Genomic DNA, 22,866 nt, shown 5'->3' on the forward strand with positions numbered 1-22,866 from the left:
GGATATGAATAACCAAATGTTTATGTTTATGTTAAACATGAGTATGTTTATGTTAAACATGAGTATGTTTAACCAAACCTCATGCAAGAGCAATGGTAAGGAAGGCAGAGATAAAAACCAGTGAAAGGAGGAAGCTAACTAGGCATTAAAATGTAGACACTCACCCACCTAAGAATAAACTACAGTTAACCATCATGGATTTGTGATGCAGCAAACTGACTCTAAGAAAGGTTTTCAGTGTAGATACTTGGTCAGTTACAAAGAATAATAGCCTTGGCCTCTTGCCTGGGATCCTTAACCATTCAGATTTATAAACTTTCCTTTAACTTCATTTGGGAAGCCTTTCATAGGAAAAGTTATTTTTTCCATGATGAATAATAGACTATGAAAATAAGATTCATGTCAACCAGGAGAATAAACTATGAGAAGGGGGGAAAAAAATCTTGACATGGTGATTTCAAAGAAATAAAAAATGTGGAGCTTGGGGATCTGTCCTATAGTTCAGTACTAAAAAATGGAATGACTTAAAATCGGAGCGCTCAAAATCCAGTTGTTCCATCTATATATAAAGGGCGACGTTATGACATTATACATATAGTTATGAGTAAATATAATATTGATCGTCATCTTGTAGCTATATTGAATTTTCAGAATTTGGAAATAAGAAACACCTGTGTGTGGAAGAGTATTTATATAGAATAATATTTACCACTTACTGGGTGCCTGCTCTGTAACAGAAACTTTATTATTTCATTTTATCTTTGTAACAACTTTGTGAGCTAGGTGGTATTAGCATCACTTTACACAATAAAATTAAGATTCAGAGAAGTGATGGTTTTTCTTCATTCCCTAAGAAGATATAATTATTGAATGGCGAAGGGAGGTTTCAGGCCTACATCCACCTGCATGACTCCTAAATCCCTATTCTTTCCGTGACAACATACGGCTTTATGTCAGAATATATTTGTGAAGACTGTTCTATTGCATATGTTTATTTGAACCTGCTATTATATCTTAAGTTTCATAGAAGAGTTACCTAAATATTGCTATGTAGAGATACAGAACATTCATGAGGATACTTCTAATATATCTTTATGCAGGAATATATAGCCACTTTTAGATCGAATCCGTGTCATAAGTTCTTCAATTCAAATCTTTCACAAGGCAGGTGTAGGATTCTTTAATATCCCCATTCCAGTTGAATGGTCCCCTGAATTCTCTTTTCAATGATTCAAACATTAGTGGCAGAAATAGTACAAGAACAATCTTAGGGATGTGACTAAAGCACCTTAGTGCCGGCAGTGAGGAAGAGAGAGTATCAGGGTCAGGTTCTAACACTCTGGACATACGTGAAGTGAGAAGGAAAATGCATAATGGTTGAGGAGAGGATAATATAATTATTTCTACAAGGTGATTTTGACGTTAACAACTCAGTAGCATCAGAGAAATCATTTATACGGAGTATGGGTATAAACATTAAACTTTAGCCTAAAACATTCATAAGCTTATACCAGCATATTCCAGACGTTGTATTTCAGAACTGTTGTGATTCTCTTAAGATTCAGGATTTTGATTATATTACTAGTTTTTTTTCGCTTAAAGAATAAAATTCATAGAAATTTAATGCATTTTTGTAATTACTCACAGTAGTGGAGTAAGAGAATTATGTTACTCATTTCCAATGCATTTTTTAAATCCATGCATAGCAGTTCCTCTCAAAGTGGAAGAGAATGAGGTTATTTAAAAGTCCTCAGTTTTAAAAAGAATATCTTCTAATACTAATGAATCAACTCTAAGGTGAAGATTATTATCCAAATTCAAGTAAGAAATGCTTTTGCATAAATACACTTTGATAATGAGGTTATGAATCCTCGATCATCTTGTCTCTGAAAATTATAATTTTCAAATTCTGGAGTATATTCAGCCTTATAATAGTCAGTTATATTTGTAAGCTTCCAGAGTTGAGTTAGCAAGTAGAACTATTTCAAAAGGAATATTCTCCCCATTTTATAGGCCCTTGCAGACCCCCCCAAAAAACATATTGAATTGAGATATATTTTTACACTTTCTTTTGCCTTTAGTCAACATTCAGTCTAAGCTGGAAAGATGCAGGTAAAGATAACTGTCTCTCATCTGAAATAGGGGATTAGAGTTAAAAGGCGGACAGCTTGAATATTATTTAATGATCCCGTCTGATTTATTTGTGAAATGTTATGCAGTTAAATAGCAGGTTTAGAAAACATTTACCAAAACATTGTCAGAAAACTGTAATTTGGCATTCTAACTTTATAATCCTAAACAGGGTTTATACAACGATTCAAGACTCCCAGAATAAACAGTTATATATTGTATACATAAAAAATACTTTTAAAAGTCACCTATGAAATTAAGAACCCCAGATCTGATCTTTACCTGCTAGTGTGTTGAAAACTTTACTCACCCTATTTTAGCAATAGCACTGAAGCATAATTTCATCTGCTTTGTAAGGCTGTCGACTAACCAGCAGTGTTATCGGTTGAACATTTATTAATTGTGACAGGAACACCAAATTTATTTCAGTGCTTTAGCTTATTTACTGCTCTTTCACCTTTGTATTTTATATTGACAAAGTAAAATGAATATTGATAAGGTTAGATATTGATTTTTTAAATGTATGGCTTGTTCTCTGCCTCATTCAAAGTCACATACCAAAAGATAGTGGCTGTCTCAGAAGCAAAGGATGTAGATTTACTATTATAAAATTGAGAACTGTTGAAGCAGGAAGGTTTGCCAGCAGAATGCATTTTATAGTTTGAAAAATGTCACCTGTAAAGGTGAAGAAAAGCAGTGAACAAAATAGGAAGAATATTATTAACACATTTTTAAAAGGCAGTCGGCAGTGTTGGTTATGGCCCGTGTTTTTGGTAGAAGTCATAGCTTATTAAGGATCTAATAGTGAAAAGATGTAAGTGTGCTTTTTGAAATACTGTGGCTACCACATTTGTTTAAATGTTTTGTTCCCTATACATTACTAAATTCATTGTTACCCACAATTAGTATTTGCTGTTACTGTTTTGCTTTCTATTGAACTGATATCATAGGGAAAATATTCATCATAAGGAGTCAACCTTTTTCCTGTACATTTTATATTATGTAAAGAGATGTCTAGCGAAGTTTAATGTCTTGGGATAGATATTGCTCCAGGCTGCATTGTTGTGGACATGCAAGATCTTGGCAAGAGGTTGCTTTATAGCTTTTTGTGACTTTTTGACTTCTTCCTCAGCATCCTCCTGATATTTCAATAATAAAATAATCTCTATGAATATTTAAGGCAATAAAGGCAAGTTGTAAATTATAATAATGGATGAAGATTTTTTAAAGGTGTGCTTTTAATTAAAAGTCATACTGATCATAATCAGGAAATGGTTGGTGTAACCAAGCCACCCTCCCAAGGTGCTGTATCTCTTCAGTGGTCCAAAATTTATTTTATCAATAATTATGTTTTTATTTTGTTTTACCACTGGATCTATATGACCACTGTAGATTATCTTATCCCTTCCAGGATTTTAAAACTGGCAGACTTTTGGGGGAGATTGTTGGTCTTATTTTTGAAACCAAACTACATTTGCACCTATAGCAAAAGCCTAAGAAACATATCACCCTCATCCCCTTGATACATGAGTTTGGTGTTTTAGGAGAGTCTTAAACAGCTCTCCATTACCATTTGGTACGTGGAACACTTAAGGAGAGGGTAAACATCCACCTTAGATAGAAAATAATCATGTTCCTGACAATACAAAAGAGTAAGTAATGAGAAAATACGCAAACTACAGAATATCTGGCTATGCTGAACAAAATATAAAGCAGTCTTTTTAGATACATAGCTGAGACTAAAGGAAAGAAACTGTTCAAGACCAGAAATGGTCCTAAGCAGCCCCCATGCCCATGCCCAATTTTGCCAATCTAGGAAATCCTGAGGTAGGTTGGGGAGCTAAGCTGAGGAGTTGAGTGTAAGGATCCTATCAAGCCAGAACCTCTGGAAAGCTCTATCCTCAGAAGAGGACAGACTAGAAACAAAACTTACCCACAGGCACAGGAAAATAAAGAATCTCATTTCTATTCAAGCTCCAAGTAGAAGAATCTGATGATGTGTAACCAAGAGCCTACCTTGAGTTTCTAGTTTAAAATTACATCAAGCCAAAAAATTAACATAAAAACTGGTCTTTGAAGCAAATGCAAAGCCACTTTGGTGGTACATGTCTTAAACCCCAATGACTCTTCATTTCACAAATGAAAACCTACTGAAGGTGATCTCATAAACCAAACTTAAAAAAAAAAAGTTATAAACAAATTTTAAAAACAAAAGGAAATAACTGTAGAAACAAATAAGACAGGTATGGCAAAGAACAAGGAGAAATGTGAGATTCTTATTTATTATGAAAAAATCTTGAAAATTATAAATTCACTGGATGGGTAAACAACAGATTCAATATAGCAATATAGCCAGCCAAAACAAAAATAAAAAATAAAAAACAGTGAATTTTAAGAGCAATCTGAAGAGATTACCTAAAAGAAGCGATGAGATAAAATATGGAAGATAGAATGGCTGGAGGACTTCGAGAAGGATGAAGTTCAACATACATCTAATAGAACTTCCAAATGGAGTAGAAAGAATAGGGAGGTACATTATTCGCAGAGCATATTGACTGAATTCATTGAAAATGATAGAATTCTTACAACTGAATAAAAATGTGATTCTTCATATTCAAAAAGTACAAGTCTTTATCAGAAAATAGTAAATATAAATTTAGTCATACCTAGACGCACTGTAATAAAACTTAAGAACACCAAAAAGAAAGAAAAGAACTTAGCAGCCAGGGAAAAAAGATGTAACGTACATAGGAATGAAATTACCCTGGTAGCAGACTTAAAAACATCAGTACAGTCCAGAAGATAAGAGATAATATTTTCAAAGTGTGGAGATAAAATAACAATCAACATAGAGTTTTATATCCAGTTAAACTACTTCCCAAGAGTGAGGATGAAATAAAGACAATTTCAGGTAAAGACCAATTATTACTAATCTTAATACTTCATGTAGAAGAAAATGGAATTCATAAAAAGAATCAAAATCAAGAAGGAATTGTGAGCAAAGAGATTGTTAAACATGTCCATAAAGCTAAAATATTGAATATATAAAGGTTAATAATGATGGTGACAATGCCCATGAAGATGAATGATTTGGATGTATTAAAAGTAAAATGGAGGGGTGCCTGGGTGGCTCAGTCGGTTAAGCATCTCCCTGTGGCTCAGGTCAGGATCTCCGGGTCCTGGGATTGAGCCCCATGTCGGGCTCCCTGCTCAGTGTGGAGCCTGCTTCTCCCTCTTCCTCTGCCCCTTCCTCCACCCACCCCCTGCTTGTGCTCTCCCTCTCTCTCAAATAAATAAAATATTCTTTTAAAAAAGTAAGATGGAAGTAAAACTCTGTACGACAATATGGAAATGTGAAGAAATAATTATGCATGTTGATATTTAAAGGTAATCACTAAAACAATAAAAATATAACACATAATTTTCAAGCTGATGTAAGCAAGCAAGAGATGCCAAAAAGGAAGAAACAAAAATGTAGGGAATTCCCCACAAAAATGTAGAGGAATGCAAGGCAAATAGCATTAAATGATACAGGAAAAATAGATCCAGATATACCAGTGATCACAATAAATGTAAATGCATCAGTTAAATTCAGGGATTATTATAATAGATTAAAAAAAAAAAACTGTAAATGTTGTTTACAACAAGTACAACTAAAACCTAAATTTTAATTTAAATACCTGTCAGATAAGCTGGATTTACAGCAAGCAAAATGAATCTTTAGGCATTTCAAGAGAGTTGAAACACTCTTCAGACAGACTTGCTATGCTAGGTTAGACTAGTAATTTCTCAGGAGTTTGAAATTTGTGAACTGTGAAATCTCAGTCATTTGGGAGAATGTGGCAAAAGAAATGACATAATAGGAAGTATTGGTGATATAATATTTTAACGCAAATGTTCAGTCAGTGAATGGGTAGCATTTGGACTCAAATGTAAGTCCAGATTCTAACTGGGACACTTTCTAGCTAGTTGGCTTTTGGCAGGTGTGTTACTTCCTCAAACCTCAGTGTTATCTGTAAAATGGAACCAATAATACCTATCTTTCAGATTGATAAGGAAGATCAAAAGAAATGGTGAATATGGGAGCATTTGTAACCTGAAGAGCTGCAGACATCATTATATTTTGTTATCCACTTACGTTAGTGTATGTTTGCTGTATTTTGTCCTTATGCAAATTGAGAGAAGTTATTAATACAATTCTGCTATAACCCAATTAATTTTTTTTTAGTTGTTTGAAGCATCATCGTCACTAAAATTGTTTATTTGCCATTAATTCTCATGGAAAGTGTGTAGGTTTTTGGAGCAAACTTCACCAAAGTTAGAATCTTGCTTACTCACTGTATAGCCATGGTCAAATGACATCGTGTCTCCAAGGGCGACTAGAATTCCTTGCTAGCACAATTGTTAGGAGGAATGGATATAATGAATGTCTTTTGCCTAACACGTAAACCATGTGCGTGGTACATAGTAGGCAAACCATAAATGGTCTTGATTATATATTATTGCAAATAAACATCCCTGTGTGCCTTCAGAACCAACACAATTTTAAGATTTTTTTTAGTTTTCTGAAAACACTCTCTTTGATTTATAATGATTCCATGAGAAATATATTTCTGTATAACCAAACTATCTATTAATAAAAACACTTCTGCGGTGCCTCGGGTGGCTCAGTCAGTTGAGCCTCTGCCTTCCGCTCAGGTCATGATCCCAGGGTCCTGCTCAGTTGGGAATGTGCTTCTCCCTCTCTCTCTGCCCCTCCCCCTACTCGTGCTGTCTCTCACTCTTTCAAATAAATAAATAAAATCTTTAAAGAAAAAAAAAAAGCACTTCTCCAAACATGTCGATATAGATTACATCTTTCATTCTTTACAAAGTATTCATCACTTTGGAAAAAAAAAAAAAAAAAACAGGAAATTAGTTCTACATTAAATTTTTATTATTTAAAAAGTATGTGCCTTGTATTTTAAGCAATGAAGGGTTTGAACTGATTTGATTTAGCAAAATTCACATGAGAAACGTCTACAATATTGCAGATAAAATGCAGAATGGTCTGAATCAGGCTTTTCTATAGTAAGAATGAAATAATTAAAACATCTGACAAAGAGTAGTAACACCTACCATTTTCTCACATTCTCAAACTGTGCTAAATGCTGTTTCCTTTCTTCACAGTAATCAAAAAACCCATGTCCTTCAATTAGTTATGGAGAACAGAGGACCATATTGTAACTCGTGATTTTAATAACCAATAATCGTAATCACAGCCCTGCCCCCCAGCTGGCTAGTACAGTAATAGGGAGAAGGGGATGGGAAGAAAGCGCGAGAGCGGTACCGAAAGTGCTCAGATGCGTTGTGAATACAGGGGAGGGACTGAAGCAGGGTGCGCTAGCTGCCATTTAGGAAGCAGCATGTGTCCCCTCCCCTTCCACTGGCTGTTTATCCAACATCAATACAACACTTTAGGAGCCAAATTACTAAACAAGCTGCCAATTAGGCTTGCAGTCAGCTGGACAGATTAGCAGCTAAGAGAGGCCGATACAAGATTTTCATCTCTTGAGCCAATTACGCAAGTGAATTACCACCCACAATACTCCCTGGAAGATTGGAGGGGAAAGGACCGACTCAGCTGTCATAGATAGGCTAGAGCCCACATAACGGGGGCTGGGAACGGGAGCCCGGGAGGGCTAGCAGCCTAGGTATTGCTAAAACTGCCCGAGCAGGAGGAGAGCCTTCCAGGAAAGGACTTAAAAGATTTAGCACTGCCAGGAGCAAAAGGAAAGGAAATGATGGTTGTAGGATGCTGTGTGGAGACTGAATTGTTCCGCTCCCTAGTCTTAATCTCATGAAAAGGATGAGAGACCAACAGTAGATCTCACTCCAGAATCACTGTCCATGAAAAATGAACTGTTAGCTTGTCTCTAAGATTGCATAGAAAAGCTTTTTTTTTCTTTTTCTTTTCAGGAATCCATGTTTCTATGTGGAAGGATTTAGCATTTGAGAAATTAAATGTTCTATTTTTTTATTGTTTTACTTGAAAGTACAAGATAATGCTTTATCTTATTTTATTTTCATTAAGAAGAGAGATAAAAGCAGCACCTAAAAAACAGAGAAAGTGGGTTCTTTTCCATCTAGATAAAAAACGCAAGTATAGGAGGATTCATGTGGCCACTCCTGGGACCACTGTGCTTAAAATATCAACATTTTTAAATGATGATACTCAATTACCATTTGCTGTTCACTTTAGAACTGAGACACGACCACAATTTAGCCATTTTTGAAGAGGTGTATTAAATTGGCCTCATATTTTTTCTTAAATGTTAAACAAATTTTAAACCTGAACTTTACAAGCTCTTGTATTCAAAATACGATTAAACAGGTAGTGTAGCCCAGAACACCATTAGACCTCTGACACGTTTTGAGCTTATAGATGGAATTAAACTAATTTGTGGCAATCACTTAAAAATCAAGGATGTGGGACAGGATCCTAGTGCAGTGGTTCAACCTGATATACCTGATAAGCGGCAGTTCAGAAAATATTAGGTATCTTGGAGGTCTGTCTTGATTGCCACCATAATCATAATTTCAAAATAAAACTCTTAATTGCTCTTTTTGTTGTTATATTAGGGAAGAGTTTGACAAAAGGCTTTTCTTTAGTTGTGTGTGTGTGTGTGTGTGTAACTAAGAGGTCCATTTTTTACATTTTATATATATGTGTGTGTGCATATGTGCACAGAGATTTTATATGTATATATAATGAATTATGAATTTTTTTATACCAGTCATTGCCATTCAAGCTGTTCGCAACTAAAAGGTTTTTTTCCATTACACATTAAGATACTTGTTTCAGTGAGCTAAGACCCAATTTGACAAATCCAAAACCACCTCATTGTGGTAACCTGGTTCTTATTTATTCCCTGTTACTAATTCAGCAAATGGCAATAATGTATTCCATTCTCAGTCCTACAACATACTGAAGATTGAGACTACCACAATGTCCAATAAAGGACTTTGAAAATCAATTGATTATAGTAAATGAATGTCCATTATTAAAACTTATTTCTAGCACTTTACAGTTTCTTTCTTCTACAACTCAGAATCATGGGGAACAATCCACTTGCTCTTCCCCAGAATGCCAGATACAAAGTACCACATAAACTGTTGGTTCAACCCTGCTATTTTGTTTATTATGAATTTTTTTTTACCATGAAATACATATCCCAAAGAACACATGGAAATGCAGAGGGACCATTTAAAGAACAAAATAATACACTGGCCATTTCTGTAACCACAGAGGGCCAAGAAATAGAACTTTATACTCTGCAATCCCATAGGTAATACTTTTGTTATTGTTATTGGTGCTTGAGGATCCATCTTAAACATAATCTTAGAGAAGGAGAAGGACAGAGAGTCCCAACCTTCTTGGGGCCGGGGGGTAAAGTAGAAGTAGAAGGTGCCCTCATAATCCCCAGTTGGAGGAAAAATTGATGATGTTGGAAAAGGGGTAGAGGGGGCTTGTGGGTCGGTGCCAAAGAGAGTAGTGAGTGATCTTGTCAACAGCTCCCCATTTCAACCCTCAGACTGTCCAGGAAGACAGCCACCCACATTTCAGAGCAGAAATATGCTGGACCCAGGGCTGAGCTGGTATATATGCCAGAGACATCCTCAGATCTTTGAAAAGTGAGATGATCTTTAGCCCTGAAGGACTAGGGAGGGAATGGTGGTCAAATACTACATCCCTGTAAGTTTGCCACCCCAGAGTTTACAACAGACTTCTTGGAAAACCTGATAGAGGAGATCGGGCTAAATATGTTCTCACTAAAACAAGGATTGTTTTAAGATGCCCTCATCCCCTTTCCCACACCATCTCCAGTATTAGTTTGATAATCACTTCCTTCTGCAAAGGGAGTGACCACAAGACATGCTCTGGTAATTCAGAGTTCTGATTGCTTTTAACTGGTCATCTCTAGATTTGCTAGATTCCCCTTTCATACACCACAATCTCTCAGCTGCTGCTACAGGATGAACAGAAATGGACCCCTCAGAGCGCCAACCTGCTCCACAACAGGTGCACACAGACCAAGGCCAAATGTGCAGCTGAAGGTGGGAGCGCAGATTCTTGTGATTCCTTGACATTTACATCTGTTAATTTCTCAGTCCTTTGACTTTAGATGTTCACTACTTCTGCACTTTCCCCTAGAATCAAAGGTACAGTTTATAAGCTCAACTGTTTCCATAAGAGCCTCCAAGAAAATTTAAAGTCAATCTTTGAAAATGCCATCAAACAGAAAATGCTTAAAATAGGTACATCTATTAGTCGTCTTTGCTAAGAACATAGGGGAAACAAGAACTATTTCTAAATCTCATGATAAGCACTGCCCAATCTCCTTTTCCTAAATAAGGAATGAAGGTAGGTAGGAGATCAGGGACAGAGGGGAAAGGGAAGAATTATTTTATATATAGCACTATCTGTAACTTGAATATTCTTTTCCTCTATTTTTTCCCTTCTTGCCTGCTTCTGTAGTGATCAAAAACATAGACATGGAAGAAGGAGGAAGAAAGGAATTATAGTCCAAATCATAAATAACAAGAAGAGGATTAGAACAATGTAAACAATTCCTAGGAATTAGGGATGCCAACAGTTGTGCTTTTTGTTTGGTTTGGTTTTAGTTTTGGTTTTATTGAATGTCAAGGCCCCAGGCAAATATAAGATATTATGGTGGCGATTTTCAGAATTACCATTGAGGCTAATGCAGGAATGAAAATAAATCTCTTTGTATTTTATCAATTTACTGAGGCTACATGGCATACATGATCTCAACTGATTCTTGCCACTTTCTGTGAGGTGGACAGTGGACATTGTTCCACCTGCTTTACAGATGAGGAAACAAAAGCCCCAGGAAGTTGAATAATCAGCTACTAAGTAGTAGAGCTGAAACTCTAAACGAGATCTCTCTTCCATTGATCCCTCTATCCCTACAAGCTCCTCATCCCAAGATGAATAAACAGGCCTCCTCACCACCACCACCCCTCCACCTGTGTACCTTGTTGAAAGAAAAACATAGGAGAATATGATTTTCTTAGCTTGAGAGGATCTTCACCTACGTCTGTACTAATATGTTTTGGGGGGTTGTTGTGTTTTTTCTGCCATTTTGTAATTTCAGGATTTGTAGGGGAAAACGCCCAACCGATCCTCGAAAACAACATTGGAAACCGAATGCTCCAGAACATGGGCTGGACACCTGGGTCAGGCCTTGGACGAGATGGCAAGGGGATCGCTGAGCCCATTCAAGCCATGCAGAGGCCAAAAGGATTAGGTCTTGGATTTCCTCTACCAAAAAGCACCCCTGCAACTGCCACTCCCAATTCAGGAAAATCCGCCTGAGGAGAAAAGCAAAGAAGAAATGTTTTACAATTTTTAGTCACCATATATATCCCATTGTCCTAAAATTACAACATAGCTTCTGTTTTTGAAGCAGAAATCTACATTGCCTCAAACTCATCACTCTAGCGTCCTTACTGCATTCAGTCCTGCCACAGGGAGAGAGATGGGGTTCCATCACAATTCCTGGTGCTAAAGTGAAAACCTTCACCTTTTAAAATTTGCAGCAATTTTCAGCTATTTCTAGGTATAAAGAACAGCTCTCCTATTTATTTTGATCTCATAGGTCAGTCATTTCTAGCTTGATTCGTTCATGTGTGTGTGCAATGCCCAGGCAAATGTGAGCACACCCACAGTTTCTCAAATGGGATAGGCCAGAGAGGATGGTGTTTCCTATCATCCCTAGAACTTGGAAGACCTATCATCACATCAGTCCTAAGCAAATCTTTGTGTGAAAGGCTTGCCAATTTCATGCTCCCCAAATTTGGCTCTTTTGTGAAGATTCTGTAACAGGATGGTACCAATTAATCTCTCCTTGGACAGTGTAGTATAAAGTTCACAGTTAACAACAACTAATGTTTCCCTCTGACATTTTGACCAAAATAAACCTCATCTTTGTCACCAGAGTGCCCGCAACATTACCTTAATGCAGATTTTACAAATTTTACCTCATCTAGAACATAATTATTGAAAGAAAAATGTATTTTTTAAATTCACCATGACTGAACTGTAAATTCTATTAATCTAGACTGACTGCTACCTCTCTCTTCCCAAAGGTTATTTTTTTAAGATCAACGCAACTGTGGTAAGCTAATTTTCCAATTTTAACCATTGGAGTAACTTATTAGAATTATCGAATCAATTTGGTTGAAAATTTAAATGGCTCTCCCAAGAATTCAGATTTCTGGCAGCGATCCAGCCCATTTATAAGGTGAACAAGAAAATGAATGGTAATGATTTGCCCTTTCTAACATCTAAGTAGTTACTTTAAAACCAAGCAAAACAAGTCATTTTTATTACATGCCTCCTATTGTCTTTTTTTTTTTTTAAGATTTTATTTATTTATTTGAGAGAGAGAGAATGAGAGACAGAGAGCATGAGAGGGAGGAGGGTCAGAGGGAGAAGCAGACTCCCTGCCGAGCAGGGAGCCGGATGCGGGACTCGATCCCAGGACTCCGGGATCATGACCTGAGCCGAAGGCAGCCGCTTAACCAACTGAGCCACCCAGGCGCCCCTCCTATTGTTATTTTTGAATCATCTATGAGCTTCATAATGCCAGAGATTCTAAATTGCTCTTAGCTTAGAAGATGTTGATTTTCATTATTAAAGACTGATAATATATTTAGAATGGCTTTTATTGGTTGAGTAAAGGTCAAGATAACATGTGGATCGCCTTTCTAATGGAGTTTTTTAAGGCTTTTTTTTTTTTTAAGAGCAGTTTTAGGTTCACAGAAAAATTAAGAAGGTACAGAGATTTCTCATATACCCTCTGCCCCCAAACAAGCACAGCCTCCCCCATTATCAGCATCCCCCACTAGAATGGGACATTTGTTACAATCGATAAGCCTACATTGACACGTCATAATCATCCCAAGTCCACAGCTTACATTGCAGTTCACTCTGGTCTTGTACATTCCATAGGTTTGGGTAAATATATAATGACATGGATCCACCATTATAGTATCACACAGAGCAGTTTCACTGCCCTGAAAATCCTTGATGCTCCATTGTAGTAGGTTTTAGAAAATTTTGCAAATGTTTTTTAAAGGAGGGAGAGGAGGTTTGTGCATATAGTAGACCTTTCCTAGGTGGTCTTCTAACTGCCAGCTGGGGAGAAAGAAGTCATCCTGCCATTGGAGAGCCTCTGTGGTTTGCCAAATGTACACATTTCTTTTAAGAATTATCTTCTTTCCTAGGGGTATTATGGTAGGAAGACAGGTTGGTTAAGGGATTATAGACTACCAGGTAAATTGCTCTTTTAGGCATTCTTATTGGCTAGAGTAACCCTGTTGTATCATTATTTGTGTAAGTTTGTTTCTTTGAAATTTGCCATTTTTTAAAAAAATGCTTTTTGTTAAATACTTATTCTAGCTATGTAAGCAGGAAAACTGGAGGAAGTCATCTATATACCAGGTTGAAACTTCTTTATGATAGTGTAGAGCGCTCTAGGATCTATCCAGAAGATTTTATTTTTAAATCCATTGCCTGAAAATCTTCTAAAACCCTAGAATTTTGAAAAGCCAAACTGGGAGCCACTGATCACACACAGTGAGGTTATCGTGAGACTGGTCCCAAACTCCTGAGGACTTGGCTGGCTGTTCTTTTTCACTCTGCGATGTTCCAACCCTCATAGTGAGGAAGAGCAGAACATACGCCAGCTGGCATGGGGACACTCTTCCATTAAATATTACAGTCTTAATGAACATTTTGTATTGTTTCCCTTCTAGAAAGGTACTAGTCCTCTGAAGCAGCCCCTCAGAGATGCTCACTTAGCTTGGGTGTTGTCCTCAAACACTCCCTCCAAAGTAGTTCATGTTTATATTATCAGGAAGCAAAAGAAAGGTCCAATTCTTGACGTCTAGAGCCCTCTATGTGGCTCTCAGAGGACTTAAAATATTTTTTATGTTATAGAAGTATTTAACTATACAGACTATATGAATCGTGCTCGCTTCGGCAGCACATATACTAAAATCAGACTATATGAATCATACTCCAAGTAGAGAAGTGACAACATCCTAAGCTTCCCCCACCCCACTATTAGCACACAAACATACGTCAGAAGCACATACATCCCTTCCCCATTCAGTCCTTAAGAAAAATCAGTGCAGACCTGATGTTCTATTTGTACCCAAACTTAATTGGAGAAATAAACACAATTAAAAGACTGAATTTTTAATGTAAATCAAATATCTTCTAAGATATAAAGCCCACTAATTTGTGTTTCACATATAGTTCTAGTTAATTTTTACCTGCTTGTTGCTATGCACATAGAACCCAAAGCATCCAAAGGAATTCATGATTTAGAATGCACATTCATGTCTTCTGGAAAAGGTGGTAAGATTTTTCTCTACTCCTTTGTGAAGCCACTTTTCTACAGTATCTAAAGCCCCACGTCAAATTAATCAGTCATGCTAAAAACTTTAGAGAATACATAGGTCTCTTCCTTTACTGTCTGAATTATCCATCTGTAGATGTAGCCGAGAGAGGCTGAACATGACTACCTTAGCAGCTCAACTTTTTTTCTTTGTGTAAGTTGTTACACTTGATACTGATGAGACTGTGTGTTCAGGTCATTGCCTTCCTTCCTTCCCCCAAATGTAATTTTTAAGGCTACGTTCCCCTCAAATTTGTTTGCTTTCATTTTTCAGTTATGATACCCCTTTAAAAGAAAATGCGTAAGTAACTAAAACTTACCAATCAAATGTCTCAACATTTGAATACATAGATTTTATAACTCATACCATGGTTATCAAACAGAAGTTATGGTAGGGTTAAAGATATGCACAATGTATACATTTAGGTGTGTTTACAGGGCACACATGTGTGCAATAAACAGACATGATTGTAAAATACTGCATTTTATTAATATGTGTATTTTAACATTGTGAATTGATATTCTTGCAATGAATTGAACTGACAGTTGCTTCTCTTCAACACATTTTCATCTTGAGCCGCTGTTTCGTGAAAGAGCAAACCATTTCTTCCTGTATTTTGTCTTTCTAAAAACAAAAAGTGATCTAAATTAGTACTGTAAAATGAAGTTGGCTAGCAAAGACTATTTTGGATTTTTTTTTTTCCCCTTCTGGTAGAAAGTTATATTAATAGTACAACAAAGAATAAAACAATGTTTAAAAATGTCATTTATAAGCAGTCAGTCTTTGTGCTTTAAATGTTTACCTCTTAAAGTAATAAAAAAAAGTTGAAAATACTCTTAAAAAAATTTTAATTACTACCCTTTGACAATTAAGATCTAACAGTTAAACTCATTGTTCGTTTTTAAGCCCTGGAAAATTCAAATATTTCCAAAAAATTTTAGAGAAAAAAAATTGGTGGACATATTTGACACACACATTTATTCACAGCTGACTGTGACCTGCTACATTTTCATCATGTGTTTATTTTCTCTGAAGTTGGGCTAGACTGTTGTTTCAAGGCCTCCTTCCACTCAAACATTTTCTGATTCTCAAGTAGCAAGTACACATTCTGTCTCTGGTGGCTTGAAATATCAATGAGAATCATATATGTTCCAGTCACTCCATTTCCTCCTGGAACATTGTACCTTTCATAAACATACTTGGATATTTTAAATATTCTGTGATACTAAAGTGTTGAGTTTTGTTTGCTGTAAGAAGCATAGAACCCATAGAACAGTGTTGATAAAATTTTATCTTCTGTCCCCAAAAAACTAGAGTTGTTAGAGTAGGTAGATTATTTTTTTTATCCCGTAGGTATTAAATACTCATTTATTTAACAGGCTTGCAGTAATATATACTCAACTGACAAGTGGACCATGAAGGCTCCTTCTGCTGGGTTCCTACTAAGCAAAGACTCATTACTTTACACACCTGACATTTTAAGTAGATCCAGATTTGTCTCTAGTGAGCCAGTGCCATTAACTGCCAGGAGTATGATCTACTGTCGCCACTTTTAGTTTTATCTGTACATTAGAGTTGTCTTCTGTCTTTGAATTGTCAGACAGTTTAAATCATTCCCAGATTCACAGACCTCACTCCTGTTTCGTTATCAGAATGTCTTATGTTTACCCCTTAATCTTTCAAGGATGAAGTTGGGTAACAATTGAAGGCAATTTTTGTGCTTGTTTAGGTTTTGGTTTTTGGTTTTTGGTTTTTTTTGAGGTTTAAATTTTCAAAATAAACCACTAGAATTTTAAATGTGTGTATGATACTTGATTTTTCAGGTATAAGACAGTAGAGACAAGACTGTATTATGATAGTATCCCAGATAAAAAGACAACCTTCCACAACTATTTTTTACCTATTTTTCATCTTCCTGTTAAATTTCTAAGAAATGTTTATTCTTCCTGAAGGCAGCATTCTTTAATTAAAGCAGAGAAGGTGAGAACTAGTATGCTAACTCAACATAAAATAACGCTTCCTAAAATAGCAATTTCCTGCATCCCTTATGGAGTTGAATTTCTTCAAATTTCATAATTCTCATGTGCAAACGAGTTTGGGGTGAGGGTGAGAATTAGGGTCTCTCCGATGGCCATGTGGCGAATCTGGAATTCTAAAGTTCTTTGTGAATGGCTATAATTCATTATGGAAACGATAGGTCATCCACAGTGCATGTACGAAGTATGAAACGCGCAAATAATCTTTTACGTGGATGTGAAGCCCTTGGGAGCACACGTTAAGGATGTGAAATTTGAAGCGCAAAACCACAGTATTTCTAACACAACGGCTATGGTGTCTAGGCTCTCAGCAGTCCGTACAGTGGTCCATAATTCGCAAGGCTTCTTTCTTGACCTTCCCACGACTTTATGTGCCTTTCCTGTTCTCCCGCGATTTCAGACTCCTTTCCACGCATCTTAGTCTACTTCACCTATTTTAATATCACAGGACAGCCTTCCAAAATGAGGAAACAGTCGCCAAGCACATGGGAAACCAGCATGTTTTGACTCCTACGCCATTGTGTTTCTCCATTAGGTCCCTTAACAACTCAGCTAGAAAGAAGCGGCAGATTTTTTTCCCCCACTCAGTGAGTAATTGTCTGCACTACAGTGACAGATGTGCAATATAGCAGCTTCTTCAGGAAAAAATTAACAGTTTGTCCAGCATGTCAGCTCGCTCTTTTTAGTGCTTGGGAGGTCTTGGCCCCATTATGGATGATTTAGAAATTGAGGCAAGCAAAGACCAGCTGCCTTTGCTGAAAGCCTTCGTCGGTCTCCCTCATCTGCATTCCAAGACTCACTTACATCCAGAAATTGGAGGAGCCCCTCTGGCCGCAAGATGAGTGTGGGCTGACAATGCTTTGATTTGTTGAGAGAGAGAATAAATGGGTTTTTCAGAAGATGAGGAAATATCACCATTACTGGCCAATTTGCAGCATTTTATCTGTTCTTCAAACATGTCACTTTTGTTATTGTTGCATGGTAATTACATAGTGAAATGGAAAGAAAACAAATTCTGGTTACATATTCAGATGGATTGCAAAATCATATAATCCTGATAAATGCCCATTTATGATACACACGGATGAAAGGTTCATTTTAATTTTGAATGGCTAACTCAGCCATAAATGGGATATAGGATTAAATCCCAGAGAATCTGATTATATAAAAGCAAATAGTCTTTCCCTTCACTTCTTCAGATCCAGGAAACTCAAGGGGGGACCGTAAAGCATTCTCACAAACACGATTTTCCTGAGACAATACAAAAAGTGAATTCAGGATTGCGTTTTGAAAAGAACGAGAACTTTCAGTGAAACCAGGGTGGTATCTTGTGAGGATCGTCAGTCCTGAAGCCTGCTCAAGAAGCAAGTTGGGCCTTTCCCGAAATATTTCCAGCCCTGCGTTTTCAAGCTCAGGTTCCTGCTCACTTCTGCTGTCTGACTAAACATTTGGATCCTAGAAATCAAATGCTTTTCTTATGTCCCTTTTCTAGGAGTATTTCTCCCCCATTCCCAGGACCCATTGATGTAAATAAATGTTGCCACTGGAAGTCTAGCTGAAGATACAGATAATGCAAAGCGAGGAAACGTAAAGGAACAAGGGGGGCCAGCACCCCAGGATTGCTACTTAAAGTGTTGGTGTGTAAAGTAATGAGTCTTTGCTTAGTGGCAACCCAGCAGAAGGAGTGTCCGCTTGTCAGATGAGTAGATATTACTATAAACCCATTAAATGAGTATCTAATATCTATTGGCTCCCAAGTTTGCTGTGAAAGGGAAGGAAGAGGCGTGCCAGCTCTTAACTGCCTTGGTCCGGGGGACACACTTGTCACTTCTGTTCAGAATCCTTCTGCCAGAACTTGTCACATGGACCCAGCTGGATTTCAAGGAAGCTGCAGAAACTAGGCGAGCACATGGATATTTGTGAGCACTATTTCTGCCACATAATCTTAATAGGACATGTCCACATTATTAAATAGCAGAGTAGTATCTACCATATTTTACTGAATCTAAGATGCCATCAATTCAAAGATGTACCTTAATTTTATGGACCGTTAAAGAAGAAAGCAAAACACTGACCCACTGCGACCCACTACCCATAGCAAGATGCATCCGACCTCAGAAATACTGAACTGTGAAAATATGACAAAACATGTTCATAAGTACCAAGTGAATGGTGCCGAGAAACAATGCTAAGGAATGTCAGGGAAGGCCACATGGATGGTGGGATTAGATGAGCTCCTTGAAGAAAGATAGGATTTAACTAGACACAAGGAAGGCTCATTTTTACTGGTAACTGCTGCTGTGTGTAATATAAGGTAGAGGCATGATTCCAAGCTGGATTCCAGGCCCAGCCCTAGTGCCTTCTGTATGATTTGAGGCTAATGCATGAGTTTCGGGCTTCTTTGCTCAAGTTTGAAATAATTACAACAACCTCATTTAGTTATGAGGATTAAATGTAATAATGCACATAAAATATCCTAGTACAGTGTCTGCCACATAGAAGGTGCTTTGAATTTGGGACATTTTTCTGTTTCTGATGAAGTGATAAATTGGGGTTTTTTGTTTACGCTTCTCGTTGGGGAGAGAAGGTTGGAGAGAAGTATTAAGACATTTTGACTTTGCTAGCAGTTCCCAAGAAAGACATTAATAATCCACAATCATCCTAATTTCATAGTCATGGATGACATACCCTTAATAAAAAACTTCTGCCATGACTCCAAATATTAGCTTTTTTTAAAAATCCATTCAGGGTACCTGGGTGTCTCAGTCAAACAGCAGACTCTTAATTTTGGCTCAGATCAGGAGATTGAGCCCCGCATCGGTCTCCTTGCTGGGTGTGGAGTCTGTTTGAAATCCTCTCTCTCCCTCTCCCTCTACCCCTCCCCACCTCGCCACACTCTCTCTCTCTCTCAAAAAAATAAATAAAAATTTATTCAACTAAACCTATAAATGATAAAAATACAGAATTCAATCACCTGCACTCAATAATTTCTTACTAGCTGACCTAAAATCATTCAGGAACCACTGACCATGCCTACCAAAGCCTTTGGAACCTACCATGGCTCTCGTTTATGCTACTTGTCTCACAGAACTGCGGGGCACAGAGCCCACTGAGGTTGTTGTATGCCCAGGACTATAAGACGAACTAATGCTTTGACAAGTTCCTCAGATAGGTTGCTTGCTTAAGATGCTTAGTTGAAATTCTGTCTTTTCACAGGAATTTTTTGAGAATACATTCTAGAACAGGGCTTACCAAACTCTAGAGTAGGTAAGAATCACCAGGGAGCACTTAAAACATTGAGGTTGTCCAATGGCACTCTCAAAAAGGCATCTGAACATAAGAATACAGTTGAGAAAGACTGTCTTGGAAGAACCAGATTGGGTCATTCCCCAAACCTTTGCTATATCGAACCCCAGTCTCTTGCAATGGACCCTCCTGGGTCATCTGCCCCAGCTCTCCCTTTCTGGGAACTATCCTCAACACCACCACCACCACCCTCCCACCCTTTCCCAGAGGCAATTCCCAGGAATTGAAAATTAGGAGATTTTATTCTGCCCTTGCTGTGAATGATCTCTTGAGTGGAGAAGCAAGGAACAGGGAAACAGAGAAAGGCAGTATATTAATGAGTTAAAGCATGGAGCAGAGTATCAGAGAATGAAGATGAGAACAAATACACTGGGTCTCTCCCACAGCCCTGGAGCCTGGTGTAAGGTTGCTAGATGTCCTCTTCAAAAAAAGACCAGAGGTGGGACGCCTGGGTGGCTCAGTTGGTTAAGCGGCTGCCTTCGGCTCAGGTCATGATCCCAGGGTCCTGGGATAGAGTCCCACATCGGGCTCCTTGCTCAGCAGGGAGCCTGCTTCTGCCTCTGCCTTCCTCTCCCCCTGCTTGTGTTTTGTCTCTCTCTCTGACAAATAAATAAATAAAATCTTAAAAAAAAAAAAAAAAAGACCAGAGGTCCATGACAGGGAAGGTGGAGAGAAAACAACACTTTTTTGTGGGAGAATGTAACCTCTCTCCACAGGACTGGCCTTTTGCATTATTGGGCAAAATACCACGTGGGCCTAAACATCTTATTAGCAAACAGATAAATCAGAGGGTGAAACGTTCGCATTACACAAAGATTTTTCATGTTGTAGAAGAGCACAGGGTCCCTTTAGGTAGCATTTTCTCAAGTGCTTATTTACAGATCATTAAATACTTAACAGAGGGAAAAAGTAAAAGCTGAAGTGCTTAAGCCAGTATTTATTAAATATCCATCATAGATTCAGATAAAGCAAATCTAAAATCATAATGATAGTTAATTGTCCAGTTTTTAGATTTTTATGTTAGCAGACAGGAAGCTAAAATAACAGCCTGTCCAGGTTAATACAGGACTCCTGAGCATTGTACCGTGGTTATAATTCTTTTCTGAGGGCTTATCCTCAGTCACGTAAGACACCCCTTTATCTTATAATAAATGTCCCTTTTTTGTACAAGTTAAGCTTTGTGTTATTTTCATACAGTACTCATTTTCTGCTGGATGTTGGCTAATACATAAATGTATTATGAAACACCAAAAAGTACTACCATAACTTGACCAACTGAATTTTCTCTGATTGTGCAATCATCGAAGAATTTATAGTTTTAAAGGAGCTATTACGCCTTATAATGCTTTAATAAAGTTCCACCTTGTAGCAATGGCGTATTTTAAATGACTTGGCCTCGTTTGCCTTTTCTTTTTTCAACTGAGCCCGACTCTATCAAATTCTAAGCCAGTGGTTCCTGTCTGTAGAAGAAGCCCATTACCGCAAAGGACTCTCAGAAGATTGAAGAAGAATTCTGAATATTAGTTACTTCACTTTTTAAATATGTTAATGGATATATAACATAGAACATTTTTCTCAGAGCTGTTTTACAATTTTCATGTGTCACAGAGTAAGGAGAGCATGGCAAATCCGTAAAATATGATTAGAAGCCACTTCCCGCAGCCTTTCCATCCCATCTTACGGCTACTTGGTAATCACATACCCAGGCTACTGGGTTCAGCTGGTTGTTGGCAGTCACTGCTAAGATGGTTCCCCTTGAAATCAGCAGCTGCCCTGTTTTCCTATCCAGCTCATCACCTGCCCCCAGCCCATCAGACAGGAGTTCCAGGACTCCTCTATAGAGAGGAAGCAAACAAGCAAGAAAGAAAAAAAAAGGGCAGAAAACAGAGAGCCTAACCCTCCAGCTCCCATGGTTTGTTTTCCTTTTATATCTGGGACCCAGGATCAACGCTACAGCAGAAGGGACACCGGACCAGGAGTTGGAGAACCTGGATTAAAATTAGATGCAACTCTTACCTCTTCAGGACACTCACCTACCTGTTCTGGTTCTGTTTCCAAATTTATAAAATGACAAGGTTGGATAGGAAAAGGAATTGATATTTCTGAGTGCCTACTCCATCCTGGGGATTTCATACATAATTTCCCTGTGAACTTCACAGAAAGGTATGGCTACCTCTCATTGGTCCTTCTCAGTTATAAAGATTAGACAACACTTAACTTCCATAATGCAGATGAACTGGGAAAAAAAATATGTTCCTAAACTGGCAGAAAGTCCAAATACTTAATATTAAAGGACACACAATGTTATTGTTTACAGGTAAATTACTAATAATTTAAATTCATGTTGAATAAAATATTAGTTGAACAAGTAATATTCAAATCGGTGTTTTTGTCTGCAAATAACATTTGTATGGTAGCAAGAGTTTTGAAAATTTTATTTTCCCTAAGTACTTTATTTTCCCTATAGTGTGTTTTGGATGTTAATTGACTGGATAAAACTATCACTGTGCTGAACAGGCAAACACTAGCCCAGCCCAAGTATCAACGACCACAAATTCAAAATTGGTGGGGCCCATATAACTAAGATTTGATAATATCCTTTGATATGTATCTCATAATGTGTCAGGTTTCTGATCATACAGGATAACACTAACTTGACAATATGACCTTGGTCAAGAGCCCATGATTTCCCAGAACAATGAAGAAGAAAGTGATGGGGTTTTTTTTTTTTTTTTTTTTTTTAAAGAACTAGGGTCCAGGGTAATGACCTTAACTCCATATAGAGTTTGAAGCATTGGAACAGGTTCAGAAAAAATCAAGACAAATGAGTACAGGCTAAGGGGACTGACTTTAAGAAAAATATAGGCAATGGATAATGTAGAGTTTGCTAAATAATGACCGCAGAGAAGGTTTAATACTCCCA

General features: G+C 37.4%; 1 protein-coding gene across 6 annotated transcripts in view; it reads left to right on the forward strand.

Annotated features, from left to right (window-relative positions):
- GPATCH2 (G-patch domain containing 2) overlaps positions 1 to 22,866 on the forward strand; it is a 210,649-nt gene that overhangs the window by 159,782 nt on the left and 28,001 nt on the right. For 3 of the 6 annotated variants that reach the window (XM_045876883.3, XM_054507914.2, XM_045876884.3), the window contains one exon: positions 11,289 to 16,369. The exons of 2 other annotated variants lie outside the window; for them this stretch is intronic. In XM_045876883.3, the coding sequence (XP_045732839.1) occupies positions 11,289 to 11,509 (221 nt within the window). In that variant the 3' untranslated portion in view covers positions 11,510 to 16,369. One more of the 6 variants, XM_045876888.3, reaches the window with a different exon arrangement.

The sequence above is a fragment of the Mirounga angustirostris genome, unplaced genomic scaffold, assembly GCF_029215605.1.
Source record: "Mirounga angustirostris isolate CCGP_5_RB_7025 unplaced genomic scaffold, mMirAng1.0.hap1 SCAF_6, whole genome shotgun sequence".
Classification (NCBI taxonomy): domain Eukaryota; kingdom Metazoa; phylum Chordata; class Mammalia; order Carnivora; family Phocidae; genus Mirounga; species Mirounga angustirostris.